We start from the raw sequence: 25,836 nt of genomic DNA on the forward strand, positions 1-25,836 counted from the left end.
CACACAGAAAAGTACTTGATGCAGTCACTTGAGTTGTCTAGCTTTCTTTAGCCAATGCTAATCTTTGGATGTTCCCATGACCTGATTTTAATTGCAAAAACTCCCATACATCCTGGCTCCTCCCTTACCTGTTGGGGACCGTCCCTCAGAGCTTTCCGAGAGGCTGGTCCCCCGGGATGCAGTCCTCCGAAAGTCTGCTGAATAAAACATACTTCACTTTTCAGGTGTACATTTTTTCCAGTTGACTCGAGGTATGGCCTCCCCTCGGCTTGGCTCCTGTCTTTCCTTCCCTCACAGTACCTGTCTCCCCTCCCAACCTTGGGAAACTCTGCTCCCCTGGTTTTTCTCCAGGCTTTTTGTCACTCTTTCCTTGTGTCCTGGGCTGGCTCCTCTTTCTTGCTCATGCCTAAAATAGCCTTCCAGGGTCTTCCCAAAGGCCTGAGAAATGCCTTTTGTCTCCATTCCTGCTGGGCTCCAAAATCACTGCAGATGGTGACTGCAGCCATGAAATGAAAAGACGCTTGCACCTTGGAAGAAAAGCTATGACCAACCTAGACAGCATATTAAAAAGCAGAGACATCACTTTACCAGCAAAGGTGCATCTAGCCAAAGCTATGGTTTTTCCAATTGTCACATATGGAAGTGAGAGTTGGACCATAAAAAAAGCTGAGCACCGAAGAATGGATGCTTCTGAACTGTGGTGTTGGGGAAGACTCTTGCTAGTCCCCTGGATTGCAAGGCGATCCAATCAGTCAATCCTAAAGGAAATCAGTTCTGAATATTCATTGGAAGGACTGATACTGAAGCTCCAATACTTTGGCCACCTGATGCAAAGAGTCAACTCATCGGAAAAGAGCCTGATGCTGGGAAAGATTGAAGGCAGGAGGAGACGGGGAGGACAGAAGATGAAATGGTTGGATGGTTGGATGGCATCACTGACTCGATGGACATGAGTTTGAGTAGGCTCCGGGAATTGGTGATGGACAGGGAGGCCTGGCGTGCTGCAGTCCATGGGGTCACAAAGAGTCGAACACGAGTGAAGGACTGAAAAACAACCACCATCACCTGTTGCCTGCCTGCACACCACTTGGCACAGGACTGCACTCCCCAGGGAGGATCTGGGTCCTGCTCCCCCGACCTCCACCCTGGCACCCAGTACCTGGGGGACGGCCTTCTTTAGCCTTCTGCTCAGACACTGGGCCAGGGGAGCTCAGGGCACACTCCTTGGCCACACATAGAACCTATCTGCAAATGCAGTCCTGGGCAGGGCAGAGGGGGCTGTGCTGGGGAAGGGGCTTGAGGGAGTGGGGAGGGTGTCTACTCAGCTCTGCCCCATGCCTGAGGCCACCTGAGGCTAATCAGCATAGCTCCATGGCTAAGTCTTTCTTGGTGGCTGGGGCAGGGGCCTCCTGGGGCGTCTCTCTCTCTCACAGGTCTCTGCTGCAGGCAGCAGGACTCGGCCCAGGCTCTCAAGGGGCACAGCACCTGCACGTGCACCGGGGTTCTGTGGCGGGGGGTGTTCTCAGGGGCCGGGGGAAGCCAGAGTCTCTCTCCAGGCACAGCCACTGGCCTTGGGGTCTCTCTGTCCCTTCCAGAGGTCCCCAGCACTTGCTTCCCTTTACACCCTGGCTTTGGTGTAGACACAAATCCCTCCCTTTGCTTCTTGGAACCCAGAGAAAGCCGCAGGGAGGGGCCTTCCCTGTGACTTTCCCTGGACTCTCGACAACAGGAAACAAGGAACACGGGGAGCAAAGATGGTCCCCGGCCCTGTGCCAGCTCGCTGCTGGAATCCAGCCCTGCCGGGCCCCATTTGGGTCTGGGCAGAGAACCCCATAAGGAGGTGATGGGGTTGGCACTTCATCACCAGCCAGCTCAGGTCTCTGCCTATCCTAGAGCCAGGGCTCAACTTTCAGTCACTGGATTCCCATTTTACAGAGGGGCAAGCTGAGTCACAGAGAGCTGGTCACAGCCTTCCAGAGTCACACAGTGGGGGAGTGGCAAAGCAGGTATCTCAGGTTCCCAGGCCGATGGGGGAGTCCTGGGGACTGAGGTCCTGTGAGGCACATGGGAACACAAGGCAAGAAGAAAGACATACTGGGTGGTGGTGGTGTTTCAGTCACTAAGTCGTGTCCAACTTTGTGACCCTGAGGACTGCAACATGCCAGGCTCCTCTACCCTCCACTCTCTCCTGGGGTTTGCTCAAACTCATGTCCATTGAGTCAGTGTGATGTGATGTGAATTTTTCCCAGTGGCTTACGGTTTTCCTTTGAAAAATCTGTCCTATAAACTTACCTGGAAACTCTGCTTTCTACCTTTTTATTTGATCTAGATGGCAGCTGGAAAAGTTGTTTCTATGCTTCTGGGTTAATAACACTCATGTGGTTACAGGCAGAAAGTGAGGACGCTCTTGTTGTCAGGAGGTGTGGCTGATGTATTCAGACGTGTGGCGCTGGTATTCTATAACTGACTTCCAAATAGGAAAAACCATTATAAATACCCATGTGTACTGCAGGGGTGTGAGGCAGAGCATGTGTACAAGCAGTGTGTGTGTGTACTGTGTGCTGTATGAATACTGAACATGATGCAAGTATGGTATGCTGTGTGTGGGTGTGTGGTGTGGGTGTGTGGTTTGTGTGGTGTGTGAGTGTGTGCTGTGTGTGGGCGTGTGCTGCTGTGTGATGTGTGTGTTGTGTGCTGTGTGTGGGTGTATGGTGTGGGTGCGTGGTGTGGGTATGTGGTGTGGATGTGTGTGGGTGTGGTTTGTGTGGTGTGTGTGTGTGTGGTGTGTGTGTGTGCGTGCTGTGTGGATGTGTGCTGTGTACTGTTTACACTGTGTGGTGTGTGTGGTGTGTGTGGGTGTGTGGGGGTGTGTGTGGTGTGTGTGGGTGTGAAGGGGTGTGTGTGGTGTGTGGATGTGTGGTGTGTGTGGCATATGGTGTGTGCTATGTGTGATGTGTACGTGTGCATGCTGTGTGCTATGTGTGGTGCATAAGGTCGCATAGACCCCTGTCCTAATGTCCCCCTACTGGTGCTGCCAGAGTCCGGCTAGGAGGAGGAGGCCTGACCTGGGCTGTACCCGGGTCTGTTCTGGGAGAGGCCGTTTTGGTCTCTAACCTCGCAGATCAACAGGGAAGACGGACAAACAGGAAGACAGGGCCAACGTCAGCCTGGAGCCAGGCTCTGTGCAGTGCACGGGGCATGGCCTGGGGCTGGGCTGGGCCGGTGGCAAGAGAGGGTTGGCGAGGCGGGGAAACGATAGACTGGAGGGGAGGGGGTCCTGGAGGCTGAGGAAGCACAAGGAGGGGGAGACAGGATGTGGGGTACAGAGACGGACAGGTAACTGTGAGGGGGGGTGGGGTGTCCAGGCTCCCACAGAACCTCAGGGGAGGGAGCTGGCAGGACCTCATCTCCGGCCCTCATCTCCGGGAGGCCTAATTGAGGACGGGTGGGGCCTTGACTGGCTGGGGACAAGCCCTCCCTCTGCCTAGTCGGGGCCTCGGGCGCTTCGCCCAGGCCCAGAGAGGGGCCAGAGGAGCCTGTCCCGGTGAAGGGGAGTCAGGCTTTGCCAGGAGAAAGCTGTGTGGTGCTGAGCCAGTGCATCTCTGCTCACAGCTGCCCCACTTTGAAAATAAGACACTGTGAACTCGGGGATGGCCCAGAGCTCCCCAGACCCGACATTGTCATAAGGTGGTATGTGTGGGGAGCGTTAGGGGGTAGCCAGGCCCAGCTCAGGAGGGCTCGGGTCTTCTCAGGGGCAGCCTGGGGCCCCGGGGACGGACCTGGGATGGCTCGGGCAGGCCGGGAAGGGAAGCAGAGAAGGCCAGGAGCCTACTTCCCGGTACCAGAGGCAGGGAGGCTCGTGGAGGCGGGGAGGAAGTCCCCTCCTGAGCTGGTCACTCCCAGAGGACTGGCTGGGGCGGGGCTGCCCATGGAAAGCCGATCTGAGCTCTGGGGCCACCTTTACGCCTGCTGCCGCCCAGCTGCCCAGGAGCCCGGGAGTCCAGCCAGGTAAGGGGGACATAGCAGCCCTCGCACCCTGACCCCAGCCCTCCAACGGTTCCCTCTCTGGGCCTCTGTCAGGGTGGGGGGTGGGGGCGTCTGTGTGTCTGCCTCACTTCTCATGGGTGGGTCTTAGGCTGGGTTCGTCCATCTGTCTGACGACCCCTGGCACCATCTTCCCCTGTCCGGTCCTGGGCGCCAAGGTCCGTGTCTGCCTCAGTGGCCAGACTTCACCAACGTCGATTAAGCTAAGACATACCCCCCAGGGCCCAGCCATGGGAATGAACACACACACACATACACAGAGTCACACACACACACACAGTCACACACACACACAGTCTCTCTCACACACAGACACACATGAGTCACACACACAGTCTCACAGACACACACACAGAGTCGCACGCACAGGCGAGACCCCCACCCCACCACCCTGGCCAAGGCTCTAAGGACCCCTATCCAGAGACTCTGGGCAGCATGGCTGGCCCCTTGGGTGGGAGGCTGAGCTCACAACCTTGTCTCCCCCAGGCGCTCAGGACTCCTGCCTGCCCCGCTATGTTCTTGGCATCCACCACCTCAGGTAAGCTTCCTGTCCCTGGGCGCCCCCCATTCAGCCCGCCTCCCTCACTGGAAAGAGCCAGCCCTCTGGTTCACCGGGGCCTGAGGCTGCCCTTTCCTCCCCACCACATGCGGTTTGAGACGGGCGCCGGGGGGGTGGGGGGGCGGGTTGGACGATGTGTGTTGTGCTGGAAGGCCAGGAGCCAGGAAAGAGGAGGCTGGAGGGAAACAGAGGGCCCAGGGTGACAGCGGCCCAGTGCCCGGGCAGAATAGACTCACTGACTTGGCCCTCTGTCCCCACTTCTGCCCAGCTGTGCCCCGGCACCTCTCTCAATCTACCGCAGCAGGCAATGGCAGCGAAGGGGAGCTGTGGACTGCCCGGGACCCGCTGCTAGCCCAGGCAGAGCTGGCACTGCTCTCCACCGTCTTTGTGGCCGTGGCCCTGAGCAACGGCCTGGTTTTGGGGGCCCTGGTGCGGCGGGGCCGGCGGGGCCGCTGGGCACCCATGCACGTCTTCATCGGCCACCTGTGCCTGGCCGACCTGGCCGTAGCTCTGTTCCAAGTGCTGCCCCAGCTGGCCTGGGATGCCACCGACCGCTTCCGTGGGCCTGATGCCCTGTGCCGGGCAGTCAAGTACCTGCAGATGGTGGGCATGTATGCCTCCTCCTACATGATCCTGGCCATGACGCTGGACCGCCACCGTGCCATCTGCCGCCCCATGTTGGCACACCGCCACGGGGGTGGCACTCACTGGAACCGGCCAGTGCTGCTGGCCTGGGCCTTCTCGCTGCTCCTCAGCCTGCCCCAGCTCTTCATCTTTGCCCAGCGTGACGTGGATGGCAGCGGGGTCCTCGACTGCTGGGCCCACTTTGCCGAGCCCTGGGGCCTCCGCGCCTATGTCACCTGGATCGCCCTGATGGTGTTTGTGGCGCCTGCCCTGGGCATCGCTGCCTGTCAGGTGCTCATCTTCCGGGAGATTCATGCCAGCCTGGGGCCGGGGCCGGCGCCAAGGGCCGGCGGGCCCCATCGAGAGTGCCGGCCGGGCGGCCCTGCCGAGGGAGCCCGGGTGTCGGCGGCCGTGGCCAAGACTGTGAGGATGACTCTGGTGATCGTTATAGTGTACGTGCTGTGCTGGGCGCCCTTCTTCCTTGTGCAGCTGTGGGCCGCGTGGGACCCGGAGGCACCACGGGAAGGTGCGTGGCGGTGGCTGGGGCTGCAGGGGGCCGCCCAATCTTGGTGCACATGCACCTTCACCCCTCTCCACCCCCCCAACCCAGCCAGCTCGGCCTCCGAGCCTAGGTGCACTGACCTCGAGGGCCCCTCAGCCCCAGCCCTGATTCCCGCCCCACACAGGGCCGCCCTTCGTGTTGCTCATGCTGCTGGCCAGCCTCAACAGCTGTACCAACCCCTGGATCTACGCCTCCTTCAGCAGCAGCGTCTCCTCCGAGCTGCGAAGCCTGCTCTGTTGCACCTGGAGGCGTGCCCCGCCCAGCCCGGGGCCCCAAGAAGAGTCATGCGCCACAGCCAGCTCTTTCCTGGCCAAGGACAACCCCTCCTGAGAAATCGGGGCAGCAGTGGGGGCGGGGGGCGGGGCATGGAGCTGCTCTCCTTCTAGAGGCTCCACGGAACTCAGCTGACCACCTACAAACTGGCTCCGCAGGAGCCTGGCCGAGACATGTGGCTGGCCAGTAGAGGTCCCGAGGGCCCAGGGGGCGGAAAAAGGAGGTTGGGCCAGGGACCATCCTTGCCCCCACTGTCTTGTCCCCCTTGGCCCTCCCTCTGACTTTGCCCTCATAAAAATTCTGGCTCATTTTCCACCTGGTGAGTCTCTTTGAATACTGGGGTACTGGAGAAATGAACACATTTTCAATAGATTTCCCATATTTTTCTATATTTGCTTCTTTTTGTTCCCCTTCTCTACAAGGATGGTATTTAAAAAAATTCATGCATGTTTAATTGCATTAAATGTGGGGGAAGTGCAGAGAGATTTTCAGGCCTCTCCCACACCCACAGACGCGTGCAAGGTTCTGTAACCTACCACATAGGAGACGGGACTTCCAAGGTACAGGTCCCCAAACCACAAAGCCCTGTGCCAAGTAGCTGCAGAAGCTGGGCACCCTGGCCTCAAGTGCTGAGGGTGCCAAGAGGCTGGCCCTGTACCCACCTTCCAACCACCACCCCCCCAGCCAGACAGAGAACTGGCTTGCATCTGGGAGTCAATGCACAGGATTTTATGAATGGTTGCCAATGCCTGTCAACCCCCACCAGGCTGGCACCCTCAGCTGAGCAAAGGCACCCGCCACCTGCTGGCTGTCAAGGGTGACAACCAGCCACGAGCCCTCACACCCAGGGCCAGGAGGGACCTGCCCCCTGCCTCCCTCCGCGGCGGCCTCCCAGAGGGGCCCAAACCAGAGCGGGGAAGGCAGCGGGGAGCTGGAGAGGCCACTTCCTCCTCTCTGCAGAGGGTCACGAGCAGGTATGCTGGACAGGGCCAGGGAGAAGCAAAGGGTTGGGGGCACCCGGCCAGTCTTGCCCTGGGCTGGGGCAGGGCCTGCAGAGGATGAGGTGGGCCTTCAGTGTGACTTGAAGAGTGAGTCCAGGCCCTGGGGATGGGAGGTCGAGGGTGAGGCCGGGGCACCAGGGCCCCGCGAGAAGCCTTTGTTCTTGCCCAGGCGCCCACAGCCTGGAGGCTTCGGGCTGCGAGGCCCGGGGCTTGGGGAGTTGTTGGTGCCCGGTCCAAGGCCCTGACGGAGGGCGGTCTTCCCCAAGAGCTCCTTAAACACAGAGTCCATGGTCTGTGCCACAGCCTGGCGGAGAGGAGAGAAAGGCAGGATGTTGGCACAAGTGGGCCCCACCTGCCCAGCCGGTCCCCTGCCCCCAAAACAGTGACCTGACTCAGGAGTCAGGCCCTCTGACCCTCTGAACTCCTCTGCCCCCTGAAACAAAGTCCTCAGCCACTGCCTCTGTGGACTGCGGTGATTAGCTCAGCCTTCAAATGGGAGCCCCTCGGGCTGGGCCCTGGGTACCCATCCTCTCCCCACTCTCTCCCTGGCAGAGATCACAGCCACCACCCCCTGGCTTGGGGGGCCCCCAGCAGGCCCCGACCTCCCAGGCCAGGGCTCCCCAACAGCCCGCCTGGCCCAGCCTACTGGCCACCTGCCCTGGGGTCTCATGGATGCCCTGCCCCTCACCCCTGGCCCATACTCCCCCGGCCACCTCACATGTGTGTCCCCAATCACCCCTCTGTCCCTGGTGCCCAGACCCGGTCACCAGGCCACACCTGGGTCACGGCGGGCTCTCTTACTCTCTGTCCCCAGGTTCACATTGTCCCCCACGGCTTCTGGCAGTGCCCACCAGGAGCCCATGGAGGGGTGTGCTGGGGCCAGTGGGCACAGAAGGCAGCTGGGTGTCTCCCCAGGCTGCACTCCACGCCAGGGCCCCATCTGGCACCCGCTCTCTGCCCCCCTGTAAGAACCATGACCCCGCCAGGCTCCCCAGTTCACCACCTCACTCAGCTGCTTTTCCATCTGCCCCTTTCATCTTCTTTGGCTCACAAAGCGCCTGCCATGTTACCACCTGTCACCTAGCCTGGCTCTAGATGCCAGCCTTAAAGCCTGTCCCGTGCGCTGTTTCCCACTCAGGAACCAAACATGAGGCATAAATGTGTGACCGCCCTCCCCCAGGTCTCCCACTACCTTGCCTCCAGGCCGGTCCCTCCCCACCAAGCTCACTCCCTTACCGGCCTGCCCCTCTCTAGGCTGGGCTCAGCCAGTGTGCCTGCGATCAGGAATGTCAGACTTGAACCTCAGGCGGGAAGAGTGGCTCATAAGGGGAAGCAGAGAACCCACACCTGGGCAGGTGCACCCCTCTTGCCACGTGACCACTCCCAGCGCTCACCTTATCCACCTCCACGTGTCGTTCCGGGGATGCTGGGACCATGCAGGGCCGTCGGTGCCCGGAGTGACCCCCGGGGATGCCAAGAGGGATCTCGGGTGGGGTGCATGGCTCTGGCCTGCAGGGCACAGACAGGGAGCCTAGAGGGGGCCCTGGGGAGGCCCCATGCTCCCAGGCAGGGGCTTCTCCCAGCCTGGGGCACAGGAAAGGGAAAGAAACAGCAAGGCTGGTCCCTGGCCACTCTGCCTCCAGCCTGGGTTGGGCGAGCAAGGCCCAGAAGGGGTCTTCCCCACTCCTGCTCACCTCTGGACAAGCTCCACCACAGGGAGCCCCTCTGAGCTGCTCAGCAGGTCCCCACCGGGCAGCAGCCCCTGGCCCACCGCGAGCTTCTCTGCTCTGGGGATGGAAAGACAAGACATTTGGAATGCTCACTCTGGGTTTGGGGTCTGCAGGGCAGAAGGCATGGTGCAGGCCAGCAGTCAGCAAGGCACAGCCTGGGACCGCAGGACCTGGGACTCTGTGTATGGGAAGGATTGGAAACCCGGGGGTGGAGGGGGAGCTAGAAGGAGGCTCTCCTTCTAGAGCCTCCAAACTCACCCCGCGGGTAGAGTGATATACTTGTGGGGGATGAGCCCCCGTGCCCCCGCGTGCTCGCCCCGCCACCAGTCGCCTGAGGCCCGCTCGTGTAGCCGCAAGACGTCCCCACGCTGGAAGGTCAGCTCCTGGGCCGTGCGGCCCGTGTAGGCAAAGCAAGCCACGGCCTCCACGACACCCTCCAGGTCTGGGAGGAGAGGAGATGCAAGTGAGGTGGGGTGGGGGTGGCGTAGACGCCCTGGCCAGGGACCTGGTGGGGCTGTCCTTCCCCACCCTCACCCTCCTCCTGGGCTGAGGTCCCTGGCTCCAGCTCCAACTCGTTGTCCCCCGTCGGGCCCTCCAACTGGGCATCCCTGTAGTCCAGAGAAGAGCGAGGTGGCTGAGCGTCCTCAGGGTGCCCCCTGCGGCCAGCCTCTCTCTCCTGGCGGCGCCAAGAGCCTACCCCAAGCAGCTGGCAGAAGGCGGGGCCATGCACTTCTCATAGATGGGGCCAGGCAGCTGGGCTGGGGCCGGGAAGACCCGTACAGGCTGGATGATGAGGGTCTGCACCAGCTGGTTGACACGGCCCTGCAAAGCCACCGGGTCCTGCCCAGCAGGGACGGGCAGCAGCGTCGGCCCAAAGCACACGGCCAGGTTGTAGGGGTCCATCATGTTCTCGTCGCTGTACTGGGCCAGGCTGAGGATACAGGCAGGTCACAGGCACGGAGCTCCTGGCTCGGCATCCCCACTCCCCCAACTGGGCTGCCCCTGAGCTCCCCCCTGCCCCCCAGAAGCACTCACTGGTTGAGGAAGGTGAAGAGGTACCGCAAGACCACCAGCACGGGTCCGGGCAGCCGGGACAGGAGGCCAGCTACGTGCTCCACCCGCTCGGCCACAGCCTCCAGCTCTGCAAACAAGGCCATCACCCCAGGGAGAAGCCATGAGCCCGGGCAAGGTGGCCACTAGGGAGTAAGGAGCCCCCCACCCCCACCCCACCCCCAGGCCCCTGGCTCACCCGCAGAAGCCAGCAGCTCTCCAAACAGGTCTGGTGGGAATATGGGGGGCTGCAAGCTCCGGAAGTAAAGTTTTAGCACACCTGCCACCGAGTCCAGGTCATGGGCGGTGCAGCCCTCCACCAGCGGGTCCTCTCCTGGGAGGGAGCAAGGAGCAAGGCTCATGACATCAGCTCTCCCAGCCCCCCCACCCCCTGCCCAACCTCGCCCATCCCCACCTCTCTCAAAAGCATCACGGATCTCCGAGATCCGGGGCTGGGCACCTGACACCCGGAAGATGCCCTCATGCTGCAGGCCTGTGGGAGGACAGAAAACTGGTGTGCACCAAGCCTCCTTCCCACCCCCGCCCCTCCAATCTTGGTGGGGTGGGGCAGGCCAGGGGCAGGAGGGTCCAGATCTCACTCACCATTGAGGTTAATGAAGCGGACACAGCTCTCCACCACCAGGGGCACGGGCTGGCCTGAACTCTGCGGACAAAGACAAAGAGAGTGCCCTCCACAGTGGGTATGACACAGCCCACCTTGTCACTCGCTCATTTTCATTTTGTCTTAATGCATTCCGCAGTCACCAACAAGGCCAGGGAGATGTATGCCTGGTTGGGGGGGCGGGTTTCTGATCCCTGGTGCCATGCCTGACATTTTATCTGTTTCCTGCTACAGAGTGGAAATACCACCCACCTCTCTCTGCTGACCTCGAATCAAGCAACATCATGAACCTTGGGTTTGTTCACTTCAATAACCTGCTGACTCTTCTGAATGGTGAGAGACTAAATCACATCACTGCAAACAATAGTGTTCTTTTCTGATCTCTGGTGCTTTCCTGACTTCCCTCCCTAGCAAGCATCCCAGAAGAGGGGCTTGCGGGTACCCGTGCTCCTGGTAAGTCCTCAGCTCTTGGTAACTCGTTCGGGCCCACAGGGGCCCCAGGGCTGGAGGCACGGCTGGAGCAGGGAGGGGCCTGCACTCGGTTGAAGGGAAAGGCAAGTACCTGGATAAACTTCTCCATGTCTCCCCCGAAGAGTTTCTGGTTATACTGGGAGCTGGGGCGGGGGGCGCGGCTCTTCTGGAGTTTTCTCTGTGTGTACTGGGTCCTGTCGCAGTGAACAGGAGCTGCCTCTGAGGGGAGCAGACCTGGACACTAGGCTGCTCAGACCCCCCCAGCCCAGCCCAACTGGACATTGGGGCTCGCAAGTTATTCCAGAACCCTCTGGGCAAAATAAGTAGAAAACTAAGGACACCGAGGAACAAGGGAGGTGGGGATACCACGGGTCCTCAGGACAAACTGGTCCCTCTCGAAGGACTCACCAAGTCACCTCCCGGTCTTCCTTGTCACCTGGCAAGGAGAAAGGGTTGGTGTGCCTCTTGGGCCGGGAGGTTTCTCGGCGCATGGCAGAGGAACGGGGCAGCCTACAGGTGAGGGCGGCCGCAGGACAAAGGGCAGGATAGGGGCCGGGACCCTGGCTGGCTTCCTTCCTGCGTGCCCAGCACACTCTCTGGCCAGGAAGAAGCCGCAGGAGGAGAGCCACACCGTGGCTGGGCTGCTCCCGGCCCTGGGGGTGGCGAGGCAGGGGGGCCCACCTCTCTGGATGGCGTCCTGCAGTTTCTCATGCTTGGCCTGCAGCTTGGCAAGGATACTCCGTCCACTCAGGTACTCCTGGAGTTTCTGCCAAGCCCCCGGAAGAGCCCAAGGCTTTAGTCCTGGCCCCAGCCCTCCCTGGCCCCTGCTGCCCACCTGCCCTCCCGGTCCAGCACCACCTCCCCACCGTGATGTAGAAGGTCTCAGTCTCCTGCTGTTGGCCCCGCCGCCGGCCAGCCTGTCGAGCCCCTGGGTCCGAGCTGGTGGACTTGAGGGACTCGGTGGATGGACTGGCCTGGAAGGAGTCGAGCATATCTCCATCTTCTGATGCCACCACCTCCAGCAGGGCCTGCAGTGTGGCCTTCAGTGTCTTGTTCACCTTGGGAGGGGATGGTACCCGGGCAGGAAGAAATGGGGGACAGGCGAAGAACAGGGAGGTCGAGTCAGAAGGAAGGAGAAGGGGAGGTCACGGCCATCCAGCTCCATGTGTCCAGGTCCCTGTCCCCACCCTGGGGCCAGGCTACCCCGTACCTCCTCTGTCTCGATGGTCTGGCGGTCCAGGCGGCTCTGGATATTCTGGGCTCTGGGCAGAATCTCATCTCGCAACTCCATCTCAACCCGGATCTCAGCAACCTGCAGGGTGCAGCATCAGGTAGAGGGGGTTAGGGCTGCACTTGAGACACGGGTGGGCTGTGTAGCAGGCACAGAGGTTTCTGGGGCTGATTTTCACTGCCTTGGGGGCCACTGCAGAGGGTCACCAGCCTTGACACCCGGTCCAGCCAGATCGGAAGCATGGACCCCTTCCGAGAGGAAGGTGGTGTACACTCATGAGCACTGAGACTTATGCACGGATGTCCTTGCAGCGCTGCTCGTAATAGCCCAAAGGTGGAAGCACCCCAAGTGTCCAGCAGCTGATGGGTGAATAAGCAAAGGGTGGTGTCTCTATAGAGTGGAATATTATTCAGCAGTAAAAGGGAGGAAATTCTCATACATGTTTCAACATGGGTGAACCCTGAGGAATACTCAGTGAAATAAGCCTTCTGTAAAAAAACAAAACAAAACAAACAAACAAAATGGGACAAATAGTATAAGATTCTACTTATATGAGGTGCCTAGAGCAGTCAAGTTCATAGAGACAGAAAATCAGATGGTGGGGGCCCCGGGCTAGGGCAGGGCGAATGGGGAGTTAAAATGTCTAACAGGGACAGAGTTTCTATTAGCGAAGATGGAAAACGTTGGGGGAATGGCTGGTGGGGGTGGCTGCCCAACCATGTGAAGGTCCAAACGGTAAATCCCATGTATGTTTGCCCACAATTATAAAATTTCTATCCAGGCTCTAGGAAACGCTGACATGAGAAGACCCACCGCCCTCAAGCCCACATAACAGGCAGATCACGAGAAATTGACTCTTTGGAAAGGATAAATCAGAGACTAGTCCTGATGAGCAGGCACAGCAGCCACCGCCATCTGTGTCTCGGCGTGGACCTGTCAGACATAAGGGACGTCACAGAGCATCAGCATCACACAAAGCCACTCTCTGGCCATGGCGGCTGAAGATAAAAACAATATCACCTCATCAGCACGTCTGAGCACGGACCAGAACAAGAACTTTGTCCAAGCCACAAAAATGACCAAACCTCCTGCTGGCCTGGCTAGCATGCCAGGCATTTCCCTCCTTGCTAATGACCACTCTAGCTTCCTTCTACCCACCTCCGCCCCGTCTTCTTGAGAAGATTTATTAAGACACAGAATCAGAGTCACCCCTGCCTCCTGACAGCATCCAAGCGAGAGCCGAGCCCCTCCCCCAAGTCCTTGAAGTTCTTTCCAGCAGCTGAGACACCTCCAGTTCCCCGTGCTGAAGGCGAGCATCACAGAACATTCCAACTCCCTGCCCAGCCACCCTGTGGGGAAAGCCACTGTTGACAAGCTCTTCTCACACACACCAAATACCTAATCCATCTCTCAGTGCCTCCTCAGGAATAGGAACTGACAGCCAAGAACTGGCAGCAATTTGAGACAGAGCTCTAAAGTAGAAGACATTAAAAAAAAAAAAAAAAAAAAGAAGACATAGGGACTTCCCTGGTGGTCCAGTGATTAAGATTTTGCCTTCCAATGCACAGGATGCAGGTTCGATCTCTGGTCAGGGGGCTAAGATCCCACATGCCTCAAGGTCAACAAACAAAATACAAAACAGAAGCAATACTCTAACAAATTCCATAAAGACTTTAAAAATGGTCCACAAAAAAATTTTTTTTAAAATAAAGTGGAAGACAGAGATCAACGCAAGCAAACAGAAAAAATGTAAGGGACATGGGAATACCAAGAAACACGATAAACATTTCAGAAAAATTTGAGAATATACTGTATCAAGAAACGAGAACAAAGGGCTATTTTAAATAAGAACATGTAAAACAAACCAAAACTGTTAAAAAAAAAACTTACCAAAGTAAATTTTTAAGAAAAATTAAAAAGGGGTGGGCAGAGATAAGTCAAAAAGATCTCTCAGAGAACAGAATTAAAAGGTATAGTGATGGGACTTCCCTGGTGGCCCAGTGGCTAAGAATCTGCCTTCCAATGCAGAGGATTTGGGTTCGATCTCTGGTCTGGGAACTAAGATCTCACATGTATGCTGTGCACCACAGTGCTGAGTCCTCATGCTCTGGAGTCCACATGCCACAAGTAGAGAAAGATCTGTCATGCCACAACTAAATACACAATGCAGCCAAATAAATAAAATTTTTAAATATACCTAAATAGTATTAATAAACATAAAAGGTGTAGTGATGAGAAATAGGAAAGATAAAAGATAACGAAATTAGACAACCCATGAGGTTCAATATCCAATTACAAGAATTCTTGAAAGCAAGCACAAAGAAAATTAAGGGACAGGAATTACCAAAGGAACAATACGAGCTCAAAACCTTAAGACTTAAGTTTCTGTACTGACAAAGCCCACAGGTGGCCCAGCACCATGAAGGCAAAAGGATCCCCAAGGCATATCATTATAAAATTGTACATGAGGAGAAGGGACTATCCTAAAAGCTTCAACGGGAAAAATTACAGGTGACAGACAACAGTGCAGAAATCAGAACGGCGGCTGAACTTCTCACCCACAATACTACTGAAAGCTTGGAGGGATACTTTGAACAGTCCAAAAAGAAAATGCTTTTCAACCTTGACTTCTACCCCCAGGTAAACTACCAACCAATTTCAAGAACAGAATACAGGCAGTTTTTTTTTGACAGTCTAAGTCAGGAAAGTACGGGGGAAGATCTCCGTGCAAACAAGGTAATAAACCAAAACAGAGAAAGACACGCAATCTGGGATGCAGAGGGTCTAAAGCAGGGATGCTCAGGACAACAGGGAAAGAAAGGTCCTGGACTGTGCCGGCCTAGAAGTCAATTGAGGCCTACAAGCTGGGACTGCATGGCTCCATAGCAGGGCTCTGAAGAGAAGAGATTGCCTGGTGTGGTGGAGACAGATGGTGATGTGGGCTGGAGCCCTAATCGTCCATAGAAGGGGATCATAGGGCCTCTGGCAAGCTGCAAAGCACAAGCAGCACCTGATGCATTGTCTGCAGCAGCAGCTAGAAGACTGGGAAGTGGCTGCATCTGGGGAGTGGGAATCAGGAACAGGAAGGGTGGGTCAGAGAAGGGCAGTGTGCCCTTGAACGCCTTGAGTAACGTTTGACTTAATCAGATATGACTTTGGTCAAAATACAAATGAAATAAGCAAAAAAAGAAAAAGGTCAGTGGAACCCCAGTCCATGCACAATCCAGTGTAATCCCAGTCCATGCTCATGAGGATAAACTGGTAAAGGACAGTACAGCTCAGAGATGCATAAAATGCCCTAGTGAGGAATTCCCTGGAGGTCCACTGCAGGGGGCACAGGTTCTATCCCTGGTGGGGGAACTAGGGTCCCCCATGCCACACGGTGCAGCCAAAAAAGAAGATGTCTAGTTATATGCTAGTGTTTGCATGGTTTCTTTCTCTCCCAAGTTTGCATTGTGAAATATCTAAAGCACACAGAACCACCAAAAGAACAGTATACGGGCAGCTGTCTACCACCAACCAGCCGGCCTCAAAACTGCTGTCATCCTGGCTATGTTTGCCCTCGTGGGGGGGGAGGTGCTGTGTTCACTGGCTGTACCGCAGAAGTGGGTTAGAGAGGTCTGCTAGTTACAATGCAAGTGCAGAAACTCCAGAGCCCCATTTGCCTTGAGGCCACTGCACGAGGGTCTGAGAAGTAAGTGGCATTCAGGAGGTTTGAGGTCTTGGCAAAGGGAAGGAAATCCATTCCACTCAGCTACCACCACAGTGAAGATCAGAACACAAAAAGCCATTTTCCTGAAGGCTGGGTAGAGACCCTCACCTCATCCCCTTCGTGGGGCTGGTAGTCGAAACGTAGCGGGGGACAGAAGGCGACAGCATGCACCTCCAGCACCTTGGCCTTGTCACCTATGGGATCCAGGGCATCCACAGCCTCCTCCAGGCTGCCCAGGCCCTGCATCTGGGAGGCCTGGATGCGGCTCTCTGCAGCTGTGTAGCTCCGGAGCACTTGGCCCAGGGCCAGGTGGAATCCTGTGTCACAACACTAGGGGACGAGCGAGGACACGGCTTGGGAGGGCTCGGGGCGCAGGTGCCCGGCCCTCCCGGCACCCTCCCCACACCCCACACTCACATCCATCAGGTCCATGACGTCCCGCAGGTAGTAGTTGCTGACGGCGGCATTGACACTGGCCAGGCTTAGTAGGTACTCATTGCGAGCCTTTGTGCACTTGAGTTTGTGCTCCAAGAACTTGGCGTGACGCTGCTCAGGATCACATGAGCCCCCGGGTCATCCATGTGGCCGAATGCCCCAGCCCTGCCTTCCATGTACCCCTCACCCTCGACACACACTCCCCACCCCTCCCTTCCCCATTTGGACAGCTCCCCCACTATCCCACCGGGCCCCTCAAACTATATAGCCCAGAAGTTGAAAGGTTCTTCATTCCTAAACCCTGACAGCCTCCACTTCCCCATCCTTCCTTCGGGGACCATCTCGAACACGCATCCTCCCCGCTGATCACTCAGCCCCCCATCCAACGTGTCTCCTCACTCCTCTATCTCCCAGCACTGTGTGAGGCGAGAATGGGTGGGAGGCAGGACCCCCAGGCTTGGGATTGCTCTTTGGCCAGCTGGGTTTGCAGGGAGGGGAGAATGCAGGCTGTCCTGGGCCTAGAGACTGTTCTCCTGCCCTCTGTGTCTACCAACTGAGCCTAGGGAGCCCCCCCCACAGCCCCCCTCAGAGCCAGCCCTGCTTTACTGACCCACACACCACCTCCCTACAAGGCCCAGTGAGGGTTGAGGACGTGAAAAGACAAAGGCCAGGAGCCAGAGCCTTTGGACACAGACAGGTGCCCCCCAGGCCCACCTTCTCCACCAGCCGCCCTCCCTTCTTGATGGAGCCCTTGCGGAGTGGCCCGGACTCGGTGCTGGTGGTGGTGGCGGTAGCACTTCGGCCTGCCCGCTTCTCCTCCTGCCGCTCGGCTTCGCGGAGTTTGGCCTCAGCACTCAGGCTCTCCGTGTGGTAGACCTGATAGGTTTTCTTGGCCTGCAAGGAGGCCCAAGGCCAGGCAGCCCTGCTCAAGGCCGTGGCCACAGCCAGCCCACCCCATCCTCCTCCCAGCCTGTCTCGGACTCAGGCCTTGAGCATTTGGTCCAAGCACTCAGCGCCCAGGGCAGGGAGAGAGGGCCCGGCTTTCGATCCCTGAAACCCAGGTCTCTCCCAGGCACCTGATCCTCCTCCCTGAGCCTGGCCCCAGGAGAGGTGAGGTGACGGCCTCCCTGTGATCACGGGCTCTCACCATCTGAAGCTCTGACACCACCTCCAGGAGCTCCTCTTGCAGCTGTTGCTCCAGATCCTTACTCTGGGGAGGAGGCGAGCTGAGTGCCACCCTGCTCCAGGGCAACACCCACGTCCATCCCACCAGCCCTCAGCTCAGCACTCCAGGCTCCCACCAGCTCCCCCCAGCCTCCAGGGCCTTCCCGTCCCTGACACTTGGGCTTTGAGCACCCACAGGCTGCCCTCGCTGGATCCTGGGGTCTACCCGCCTCCCAGGCCCAGGGCAGAAGTCTTGCCTTCTTGACCAGGCGCCCCACATCCTCGGCAATGTAGCTCAGGCGCTGGGCCAGGGGCCCACCCAGCACCTCACTGAGGGCTGTGCTCTCCCGACTCTGCTGCCGTGTCTGCTGCAACAACACGGCCCAGCAGTGCAAGGGCGAAAGCAGGGACGGCTCCTTCCTGGGGATGGGGGGGGGTGGAGGTGGGGGCTCAGACCAACCGGGAGTGGGCCTCGGGCTCGGCCATCCCAGCTGCCCGGCCCCAGGACCCACCGGAAGCTCTGGTGCTCCCGACTGCCGCCCCCGAGGCGGCCTCCACGGCCGGAGAAGCGCTCCACCAGCTTGTCGAGGCCCCGCGAGTACTCAAGCTCAACCTCGGCACGGCGCCTCATGAACTCAGCCAGCTCCTGCAGCAGCTCCCGCCGCAGCTCGCCCTGCAGCTCCAGGCAGCGCAGTTGCTCACCCAGCTGCCAGCGCATCTCTGCAGGGCGGGAGGGCAGCTCAGGCCAGGGCTGTGGGCCCCCTGAGTCCAGGAAGGTGATGCTGGCCCCGTGGGGAGAGGGGCCAGTTCCAGGCTTGGCAGTCTGGCTGGGCTCCGGGTGGGCCTGAGGAAACGGACCTCCAAGCAGAAGCTAACGGGAACCAGCCAGGTGGGCCAGGACCCGAGGAACAGAAAGGCCGTTCCCGGGACCATGGGCCAGGGCTGAGACGGAGTGGGGTCCATCCCTGCCAGGCACCAGTCACGTGGCCGTCTCATGATTCCCTGCTTCCCAGAAAGCCCCCAGTGGCTTCCCCTGCCACTTACGGCCCCTGGGGTGCCCAGGACTCCAGGCAGGGCAGCCTCCTCGACAAACACATGGACGCACGGGGCTGCACAGGGCTGGGGCAGCCATGGCACTCTTGCCAAACTTGCCATGAACTTGTGGCCTCGGGGGCTGGAAACCCAGCCCTCGCCCCCAGGAGAAAGGGTGGCCCCACCGCAAGGGCCAGGCTGGCCAGTGGGGGCTGACCAGTGACAGGACTGAGGCAACGGGGCTGATTTCTGTTCCCAGTACCAACTCCCGATGACCAACCTCCAGGGCACCCTAATACCACCTCTCGGCAGAGAGCCACACCCAGGGTCCCCACACTGCTGGCTTGTGACACCTTATCGCTGGTTTGATTTGGCAATGCCGCTTTCCCCACACAGACCCAAAGCAAAGAACCACCTCAATGAGAATGACGAGCTTAAGTAAGCCACTGGTAAGCCCTGGGCATCCCAGGGACAGAAGCCCTGTATCTTGGCTTCTGGCAGGTGGGTCACCCCTGTACTGACAGCTGTCCAGATGCCAGGCGGGGGAGGGGCATTAACTGATGTCTTCATTCAGCAGCATGTTGCTTATACACTCAGTGGGTCTAGACTCGGAGACACACTTCCTGCCCTCCTGGAGCTGGGATGGGAACAGTGTGGGTGGGGGGGGGGACAGCAGGGGAACAAGGGGTGACAACGCAGAGCGGGAGGTGGTGGCAGGGAGGGGTTCTTTTAGAGGAAGGTGGTCAGGAACAAGCAGCTTTGGAACACAAGAGCTGAAGGAAGTGACAGAGGGGCCGTGGAGACATCCGGGGGAAGAATGTTCAGGCAGACGGCACTGTGAAGGCTGTTGCAGGCAGCATGGCTGAAGAGAGCCACGCCAGTGGGGGGCGGCAGGGGGAAGACAGAGGGAGAGAGCAGCCACAGCAGTGGAGCTATAGGGTCCTGCTTTGCTCTCAGGGCCCACACGGGCTGCCGTGAAGAGCCTGGGCAGGGATCAGGTGACAAAGGAAAAGTGCCCAGCCCCAGTGGCCACCAGTGTACCCGTCTAGGCAATAGAAAATTGGGGGTTTCAACCAGGAGCCAGAATGAGAGGAGGCAGGAAGCAGCAGGACCCAGGGTGGCTGTGGATAAGGACTCGGTACTGGTACACTTGGGACTTCTGTCCCATCAGTGCCATTCCAGGGGGGTCTGTGGGGCCTGCAGCAACCTCCATGGGTCCTGCCTGCCCAGCACTCCCATCTCCTCTGATTTCCCATTGGAGAAGGTCCCTTTCCTACTCTCAGCCCCTGGGTCCGTCTCCCTGGCTCCAGGCACCCCAGATGTGGCCCCTTCACCCCCCTCCACCGCTGGGACTAGCTCAGTGAAAGGCCCAAGGGCCACCAAGCCCATGCTTTCACTGCAAACACTGAATGGGAGCACTCTCTTTCCAAGGAATAGTCAAGCTGGGTTAATGGAAGCCTGGGGGGGTGGGACTGCTTCCTGATGCTGAAACCAACGCCGTCTCCTTACACTGTCTGAGGCCTAGTCCCAGGGGCAGACTGAATTCCATGGGCCAACTGGAGTGGGCTCTCAGCCACCTGCGATCATGAGACTCTTCACTGAATCATGGTAACATTTTTTCGGATAAAAGTCAATTTCACTTCATTCCAAGAAAGAGCTGAGATGTCCTGGCTTGCCTCGCTGTCCACTGGCTTCTGTTTGCCCTCCTGGAACAACAGTTCCCTGGGGACCTATCACAAGTGAGTAGTGCTCGACAGGCCAGCACAGCCAAGTGTTCATTTCTTTTTCAGTGCAACCAAGCCTTGGTTGAGATCCAGCAGACCTGGTGTCAAGCAGACGTGATTCGGCAGGGTCTGAGCACAGCTGGCACCTACCTAAATCCCCAGGCTCTAGGCCGCAGCAGCATCCGGCTCTCATCTCTTAGCTGAGGTGTACTCATCAGGGAACCCTTCCGGATCTCCCCATAAACTAGGTCTAGCCGTCTTCCCATCCACTTTCTGGACATCTGAGCTTTTTCTTTACAGTGGTTTTCATCATAATTGAAACAAGTTGTGTGATAAGTTGTTTACTATATGTCTCCTCCACTGTGAGCCATATGAGAGCAAGGATGGCTTCTCATGTGCTCCTTGCTCTATCTTCAGAGCCTGGCAGAGAACCGATGCGTACAAAACATCTGTCAAAAGGATGGAATCCATGTCTGCTTGCATTGCTGAGCCGGGACTGGGCCCCAACAACACTTCCTGTGAGTGAGGCATTCAGTCTCACTTCTGCTGACAAGCAAAGCAGAAAAGACAGCCTCCCAAACCATGACTGTGCTGACCTTTCAGAATTTCGGGTGTCAAGATACTGATCCTCTTTTTGTAGCATAGTAGGAAGTTTCTTTGGCGGGGGCTGGAGGGCGGAGGAGATGGGAAACAGAAGCTCAAGTCATTAGACGCCCACAGCAGGCGAGGAACATCTAAAGACAGCCTTGCTCAAAGCCCAATCTTTTCAGTGTGAATGAACTGGCACATATCTGCTGATTGAAGGGTTTCCAAAGTCCTTCAGCTTCATGACGTTTGGGGGATACAGGCTGGGATCGCTCTCTCCATCTGAGGGATGATGCAGCAAGGCCTGGAGAGCGGGCTTGCCATGCACAGTCACATCAAGCTGGGTCTGGACAGCAGCCCACCTTTACCAGACGGGAAGGACTTGCGCACGCTTTAGTGCAATTTGCTTGTATCGCAGAATTACATTGGACTTTCCACCTCTGGACTGGAAGAACATTTGAGGTTCATTTCCTTACACCTCCTAGGACCTATGGTGCTGTGTGACCATGAGCACACTCTGAGCTGCGTCTCCCTCCTCCGTAAAATCAAGTGATTGAGACACCAGGAAACTGCTGGTGCTTGGATGTGGCTTTCTTCCCTTTGCAAGAGCCACCACACCCTGAATAAGACCCGGAGACAAGCTGTCGACTAAGTTTGCAAGGCTCATTTGCATGCGATTTGCACAGAGTGTTTATCAGAACCCAAAGAGGTCTGCTCTGCAGTCCACCTTCGCTGTGCCAGCTGGACCCAGAGACAGTGGCCTTCAACTCAGAGCCACCTCAGGGCCCAAAGAAGGGCAATCGGGACTGGGTTACAGGACTGGAGTGGTCTTAGGGTAAAGCCATCACTAATTCACCCACTGAAGCCCCCGGACACCCCTACCCAGCCCCCTTCAGCAAAGTCAAGGTGTTCCACTTTCTGGTGGCTAGAATGCCACTTTTTGAGGGCCAACAGGTGGCCCCCCTTTCCTCCTCGGGCTCCTGAGGGGCAGGGAGAACCTAGGAGAGCAGAGCCACCAGGGCAGGAATGGAGGGAAGGAGGAAGGAAGCGGGACCAGCGGCAGTTGGGGCCAAAGGGGCGTGAGGAGGCAGGCAGGGGGCTTGGGTTCCCTCCCTCAGCCCGCTCCGGAGGTTGTTGGGGGTGGGCCGCGAGTCCCGGGCCAGCGGCCAGCACATTGCGGGCTCTCCCACGACCTTTGGGGTCTCCGTGGGGAAACGGGCCAGGAGCACCTAACGCCCTCTCACCTTTGACCTGTGCCTCATAGTCAGCCTGCGGCCCTCGCTCTCGGCGTAGCTTCCCGTGCGTAGCCATGGTCGCCTAGTGGCCGCGCCGTCAAACCCAGCTGCTCCCACGCGGCCACGAGCGGGCCAGGCGCGGGGACCCGTGGGCCCCGGCAGCCAGCACCCTGCGCCAGCCCCGCCCCGTCCCGCCCCGCCCCATCCCGTCCCCAACGCAGCTCCTGGGGCGGGGCGCCCTGGGCCTGGCACTGCCCACGATGGTCTCGGCCTGGTGTGGTTCTCACTGCGGCTGGACCTTGCTTCCCCCGCCCCCCGCCCCCCCTCCCCCGCCCCCTGGACACACGGGGCATGCCCTCGGGCAGCCTTGTGCCCCAGGTTCGGCTGCTAAGCAGCCAGGGTGGCTGTGAGAGCCCCAAGGTGCCGACAAGCTGGCATCCTCTGGCTGCTGCTCCCTCCCAGACTCCAGAGGGCTTTGTCGTCCCCGTTGCCAGACTGCACCCCTCACATCATGGCCATTAGCCATCAGTGCCAGTGTGCAGCAACACCATAAGCTGCTCCTGACCACTGGGCTCCCATGGGTCAGCTGCCTTCCCCAGACCCCCAGGACATTCGATGGGGCCCACCCTTCCCAACACTAGGAGAGCCAGGGGGGAAGGGAGGTCAGCAGGGGAGACCAGAACCTGCCCTTGGTCCCTCCAGGCCACATGGTGGGGTGGGGGCAGGGGCAGGGGCAGAGGGTAGGGCTAGGCTAAGGTTCCCCTTCTGTTTAGCCCCATAGAGAGGAACCAGCCTTGTTTCCCCATAGGTGGTTACCACTTCCTGCTACCGGAAGACACTCTTCTGTCTCCTTTCCCCTGCATCTCACACCTGCTCTGTCTTAGGCCTGGGGGGCTGGGGAGGGGTAGCTCTCTTCCTGAACCCTCAGAACAGGGCTTTACTGAGCCTGGGGGGCAGCTTGGAGCTTCTCTTATCTAGGGATGCTTCACGTCTCTCTAGCAACTCAAAGTCAGAGGGCAACAGTGTTTCTCTGGTATACTAAGGCAGGATGCAGTTAGCAAGTGACAAAGCGGAGCAGACAACTGTGTTAGAGAAATCCCTGGGGTACACAGATGGTGACAAGGGTAGCAGAAGTATTTAGGCTTTGGGGTGGTGCCCAGGGAAGGGGAGCCTGTGGGCACTTGTGCAAGGGGTCCAGGCATGTGTTTGCATGGACTTCAAAGTCAGGCTCTGTGCAGATGTGGGCACACATGACCCTGACCTGCAGCTCTGCAAGGGAGGAGACTTTGCACAGGTACTTCCTGGCTTTCAACTGTGCACAGTTCTCTTGCCCAGAAGGGGAAAACATACCTTCTCAGCTCCCTGCCCCCCACCCCCAGTGTCTAGGCCCTTCTCTAAGGTGCAGTGTGTGCATCAGGGACTGGGGCTTTTGGGCCTAGGAGCTGGATGGAACACATCTTGCCCCTTCCCCTCTATCTGAGCCCTGACTGGTCCCCGAAGTCCCTCCCCCATTCAGCAGAGCCAGGCACAGGGCTCAAGCCCGCAAGAAACGGCTGCTGAACTGGCCTCGGCCCCTACTCTCCTTCTGTCCTTTTGCTTTATCCCTCCAGAAATATTCACGTGATGCCCCATTCGGCCACTGGTGTAAAATTTTGAGTCACTAGTACTGGCCAAACGCTTCTTTGGCATTTAAGGCCGTACTGCCCGCTCTATCCTCAGCTCTATTGTTCCACTTCGGAGGATCTAAACTGCTCAGAAGGGCAGGACCACATCCGTGCAGGACCAGATCTGCTAAACCGGTTGGCGAGTGAATACTTGGTCCGGGAGGAGGCGGGGTCAGGTCTGCTACGCGGAGAATGGACCAGAGGGAGATGAGATCGGTGGCGAGGCTGTTACCAGGTGCCTACGTCAGGTTGTGCACCTCGGTGTATAGGCTCATGCCAAGGAAAACTTCCCCGGAACCCACCCACAGTCCCACGGCTAGAGGGCAGGCATTCCTGCTTTTCCACCCCCAGCTTTCCGGCCTCAGGTGGTCACGATGGCCCTGAAGCGACCGCTCCAGAGGCGAGTCCTGCAGAGGCGGAGGAAGTGCTGGGCCCCAAGGGTCACCCGGGCCTGCGGCTTCCCCTCTTTGCCCTCTGCCCTCGCCGCAGCTCCCGCCTCCGCTCAGGAAACCCGACCGCCTAGGGGCGGCCGAGCTTCAGCCGGCCCGCCTGGGCCGCAGGGCGCGGGGGGTGGGGGTAGAGCGCGGGTCGGACGAGAGAGGAAGGAGAGGCCCGCAAGGGGCCGTGGGAGCCTCTGCCGGCTCCTGCCCGCCTGCGCTGGGGCGCGGCCGAGGTAATGCGCATGCTCCGCCGCTCGCCCCGCCCCGCCCTCCGCGCGGAGCCCGGCCCAGCCGCCGCCGGACCAATCAGAGCCTGGGAACGAAGCCGGCTCCGTAGGCAAATCGAAAGGGACTGATGCCGGGGGCGAAAGGCGGAGCGAGGCAGAAATTTGAGTCCATCAGAACACTGCCTCCCTCCCCCTCGCCGGCCCAGGAGCCGGCGGCGGCACACAGGCCCGCGCAGGCGCGTTTTCCAATTCCCGACCCGCCCACTGGTCTCCGCTTACCAGGCTGCCTGTTGATCACGTGGCAGGCGCCAGCCAGAGAGAGACAGGAGCTCCAACCTCTGGTAGCGAATTATTCAGCGTAGCAGGAGAGCAGTGTGCCATCTGCGGTAGCAGGGGCATAAGGTAGTGACAGGTAAGGAGTGTTGAGCTCCGCTGGGAGGTGGGCGGCCCAGGCAGCCCGCCCAGGGAGGAGGGGCAGCAAACAATGGTGCTGCAGCCAGAGGGAATAGCAGGGATGAAAGGTACTGGAGCAAATTTTAGGCGTCTATTCTGCATGAATGGAGAAGGCAATGGCACCCCACTCCAGTACTCTTGCCTGGAAAATCCCATGGACGGAGGAGCCTGGTGGGCTGCAGTCCGTGGGGTCGCGAAGAGTCGGACTGAGCGACTTCACTTTCACTTTTCACTTTCATGCATTGGAGAAGGAAATGGCAACCCACTCCAGTGTTCTTGCCTGGAGAATCCCAGGGACTGGGGAGCCTGGTGGGCTGCCGTCTATGGGGTCGCACAGAGTCGGACACGACTGAAGCGACTTAGCAGCAGCAGCAGCAGCAGCATTCTGCATGAAATGACATGATGTTATTTGTCAAAACCCAGAGTGTACAATGCAGAAGGAAATGTAAACCCTGAACTATAGTTATAATGTATCAGTATTGGGTCAAATGTAAGAATACAAAATGTTATTAATAATAAAGTAATTAGCCTCCAATTAAAAAGATAGAAGAAAGGTAAAAATATTAATAGTGGAAACTGGGGGGGGGGGGCGTGCATCCACAGAAACCCTGTACTATCTGCTCACCTCTGTGAATCTAAAACCGTTAGGAAGGAGATTCAAGAGGTATCACAGTGATCAAACACACAAAATTGGCAGACCTTTTAGTTTGCAGGGGAGGGAGGAATCAAGGACACTTGCCAGGGCTTGGGGAACTGGGGAGCTGGTTGGGTCACTACTGAGATGGTAGGTAAGGTCAATGAGCAGCTGAACTCCCACATCTGGAGCCTGGCAGGGCAGCAGCACAGCAAGGCTCAGAAGGCTTCCAGAACTCCAGGGTCTCTTTCCCCCACCCTCCCAGACCCAAAGATGGCTCCAAGCCATCAGACCTCTCCAAAGCCCTGACAAAGCTCTTCCCTTCTAGGAGGGCTTGCAGGACACACTGTGCCAAAAGGCTGTG

The 25,836-nt window shown here is 58.4% G+C and overlaps 2 protein-coding genes across 3 annotated transcripts; one reads left to right on the forward strand and one right to left on the reverse strand.

Annotated features, from left to right (window-relative positions):
- Positions 1-3,360: 3,360 nt before the first annotated feature.
- AVPR2 (arginine vasopressin receptor 2) lies at positions 3,361-6,377 on the forward strand. Its single transcript, XM_043459340.1, has 4 exons — positions 3,361-4,008; positions 4,531-4,582; positions 4,872-5,753; positions 5,914-6,377. The coding sequence occupies exons 2-4, from the start codon at positions 4,558-4,560 to the stop codon at positions 6,117-6,119; spliced, it is 1,113 nt and encodes a 370-aa protein (XP_043315275.1). The 5' UTR covers positions 3,361-4,008; positions 4,531-4,557; the 3' UTR covers positions 6,120-6,377.
- Positions 6,378-6,495: 118 nt separating this feature from the next.
- On the reverse strand, positions 6,496-25,055 carry ARHGAP4 (Rho GTPase activating protein 4). 2 transcript variants are annotated; one of them, XM_043459339.1, is made up of 22 exons: positions 24,665-25,055; positions 17,991-18,198; positions 17,736-17,898; positions 17,462-17,524; positions 17,029-17,208; positions 16,297-16,425; positions 15,988-16,209; positions 12,147-12,248; positions 11,803-11,994; positions 11,618-11,702; positions 11,345-11,372; positions 11,028-11,130; positions 10,447-10,507; positions 10,259-10,336; positions 10,043-10,177; positions 9,829-9,934; positions 9,491-9,724; positions 9,328-9,401; positions 9,052-9,235; positions 8,758-8,850; positions 8,458-8,572; positions 6,496-7,367 (listed from the first exon to the last, which is right to left on the reverse strand). In XM_043459339.1, exons 2-22 carry the CDS (start codon positions 18,194-18,196, stop codon positions 7,134-7,136), a joined length of 2,787 nt encoding a protein of 928 aa, XP_043315274.1. In that variant the 5' UTR covers positions 18,197-18,198; positions 24,665-25,055; the 3' UTR covers positions 6,496-7,133. The 2 variants fall into 2 exon arrangements, with proteins under 2 accessions (XP_043315274.1, XP_043315273.1); XM_043459338.1 differs by lacking the exon at positions 24,665-25,055 and adding an exon at positions 22,064-22,252.
- Positions 25,056-25,836: the final 781 nt, after the last annotated feature.

The sequence above is a fragment of the Cervus canadensis genome, chromosome X (assembly GCF_019320065.1).
Source record: "Cervus canadensis isolate Bull #8, Minnesota chromosome X, ASM1932006v1, whole genome shotgun sequence".
Taxonomy (NCBI): Eukaryota; Metazoa; Chordata; class Mammalia; order Artiodactyla; family Cervidae; genus Cervus; species Cervus canadensis.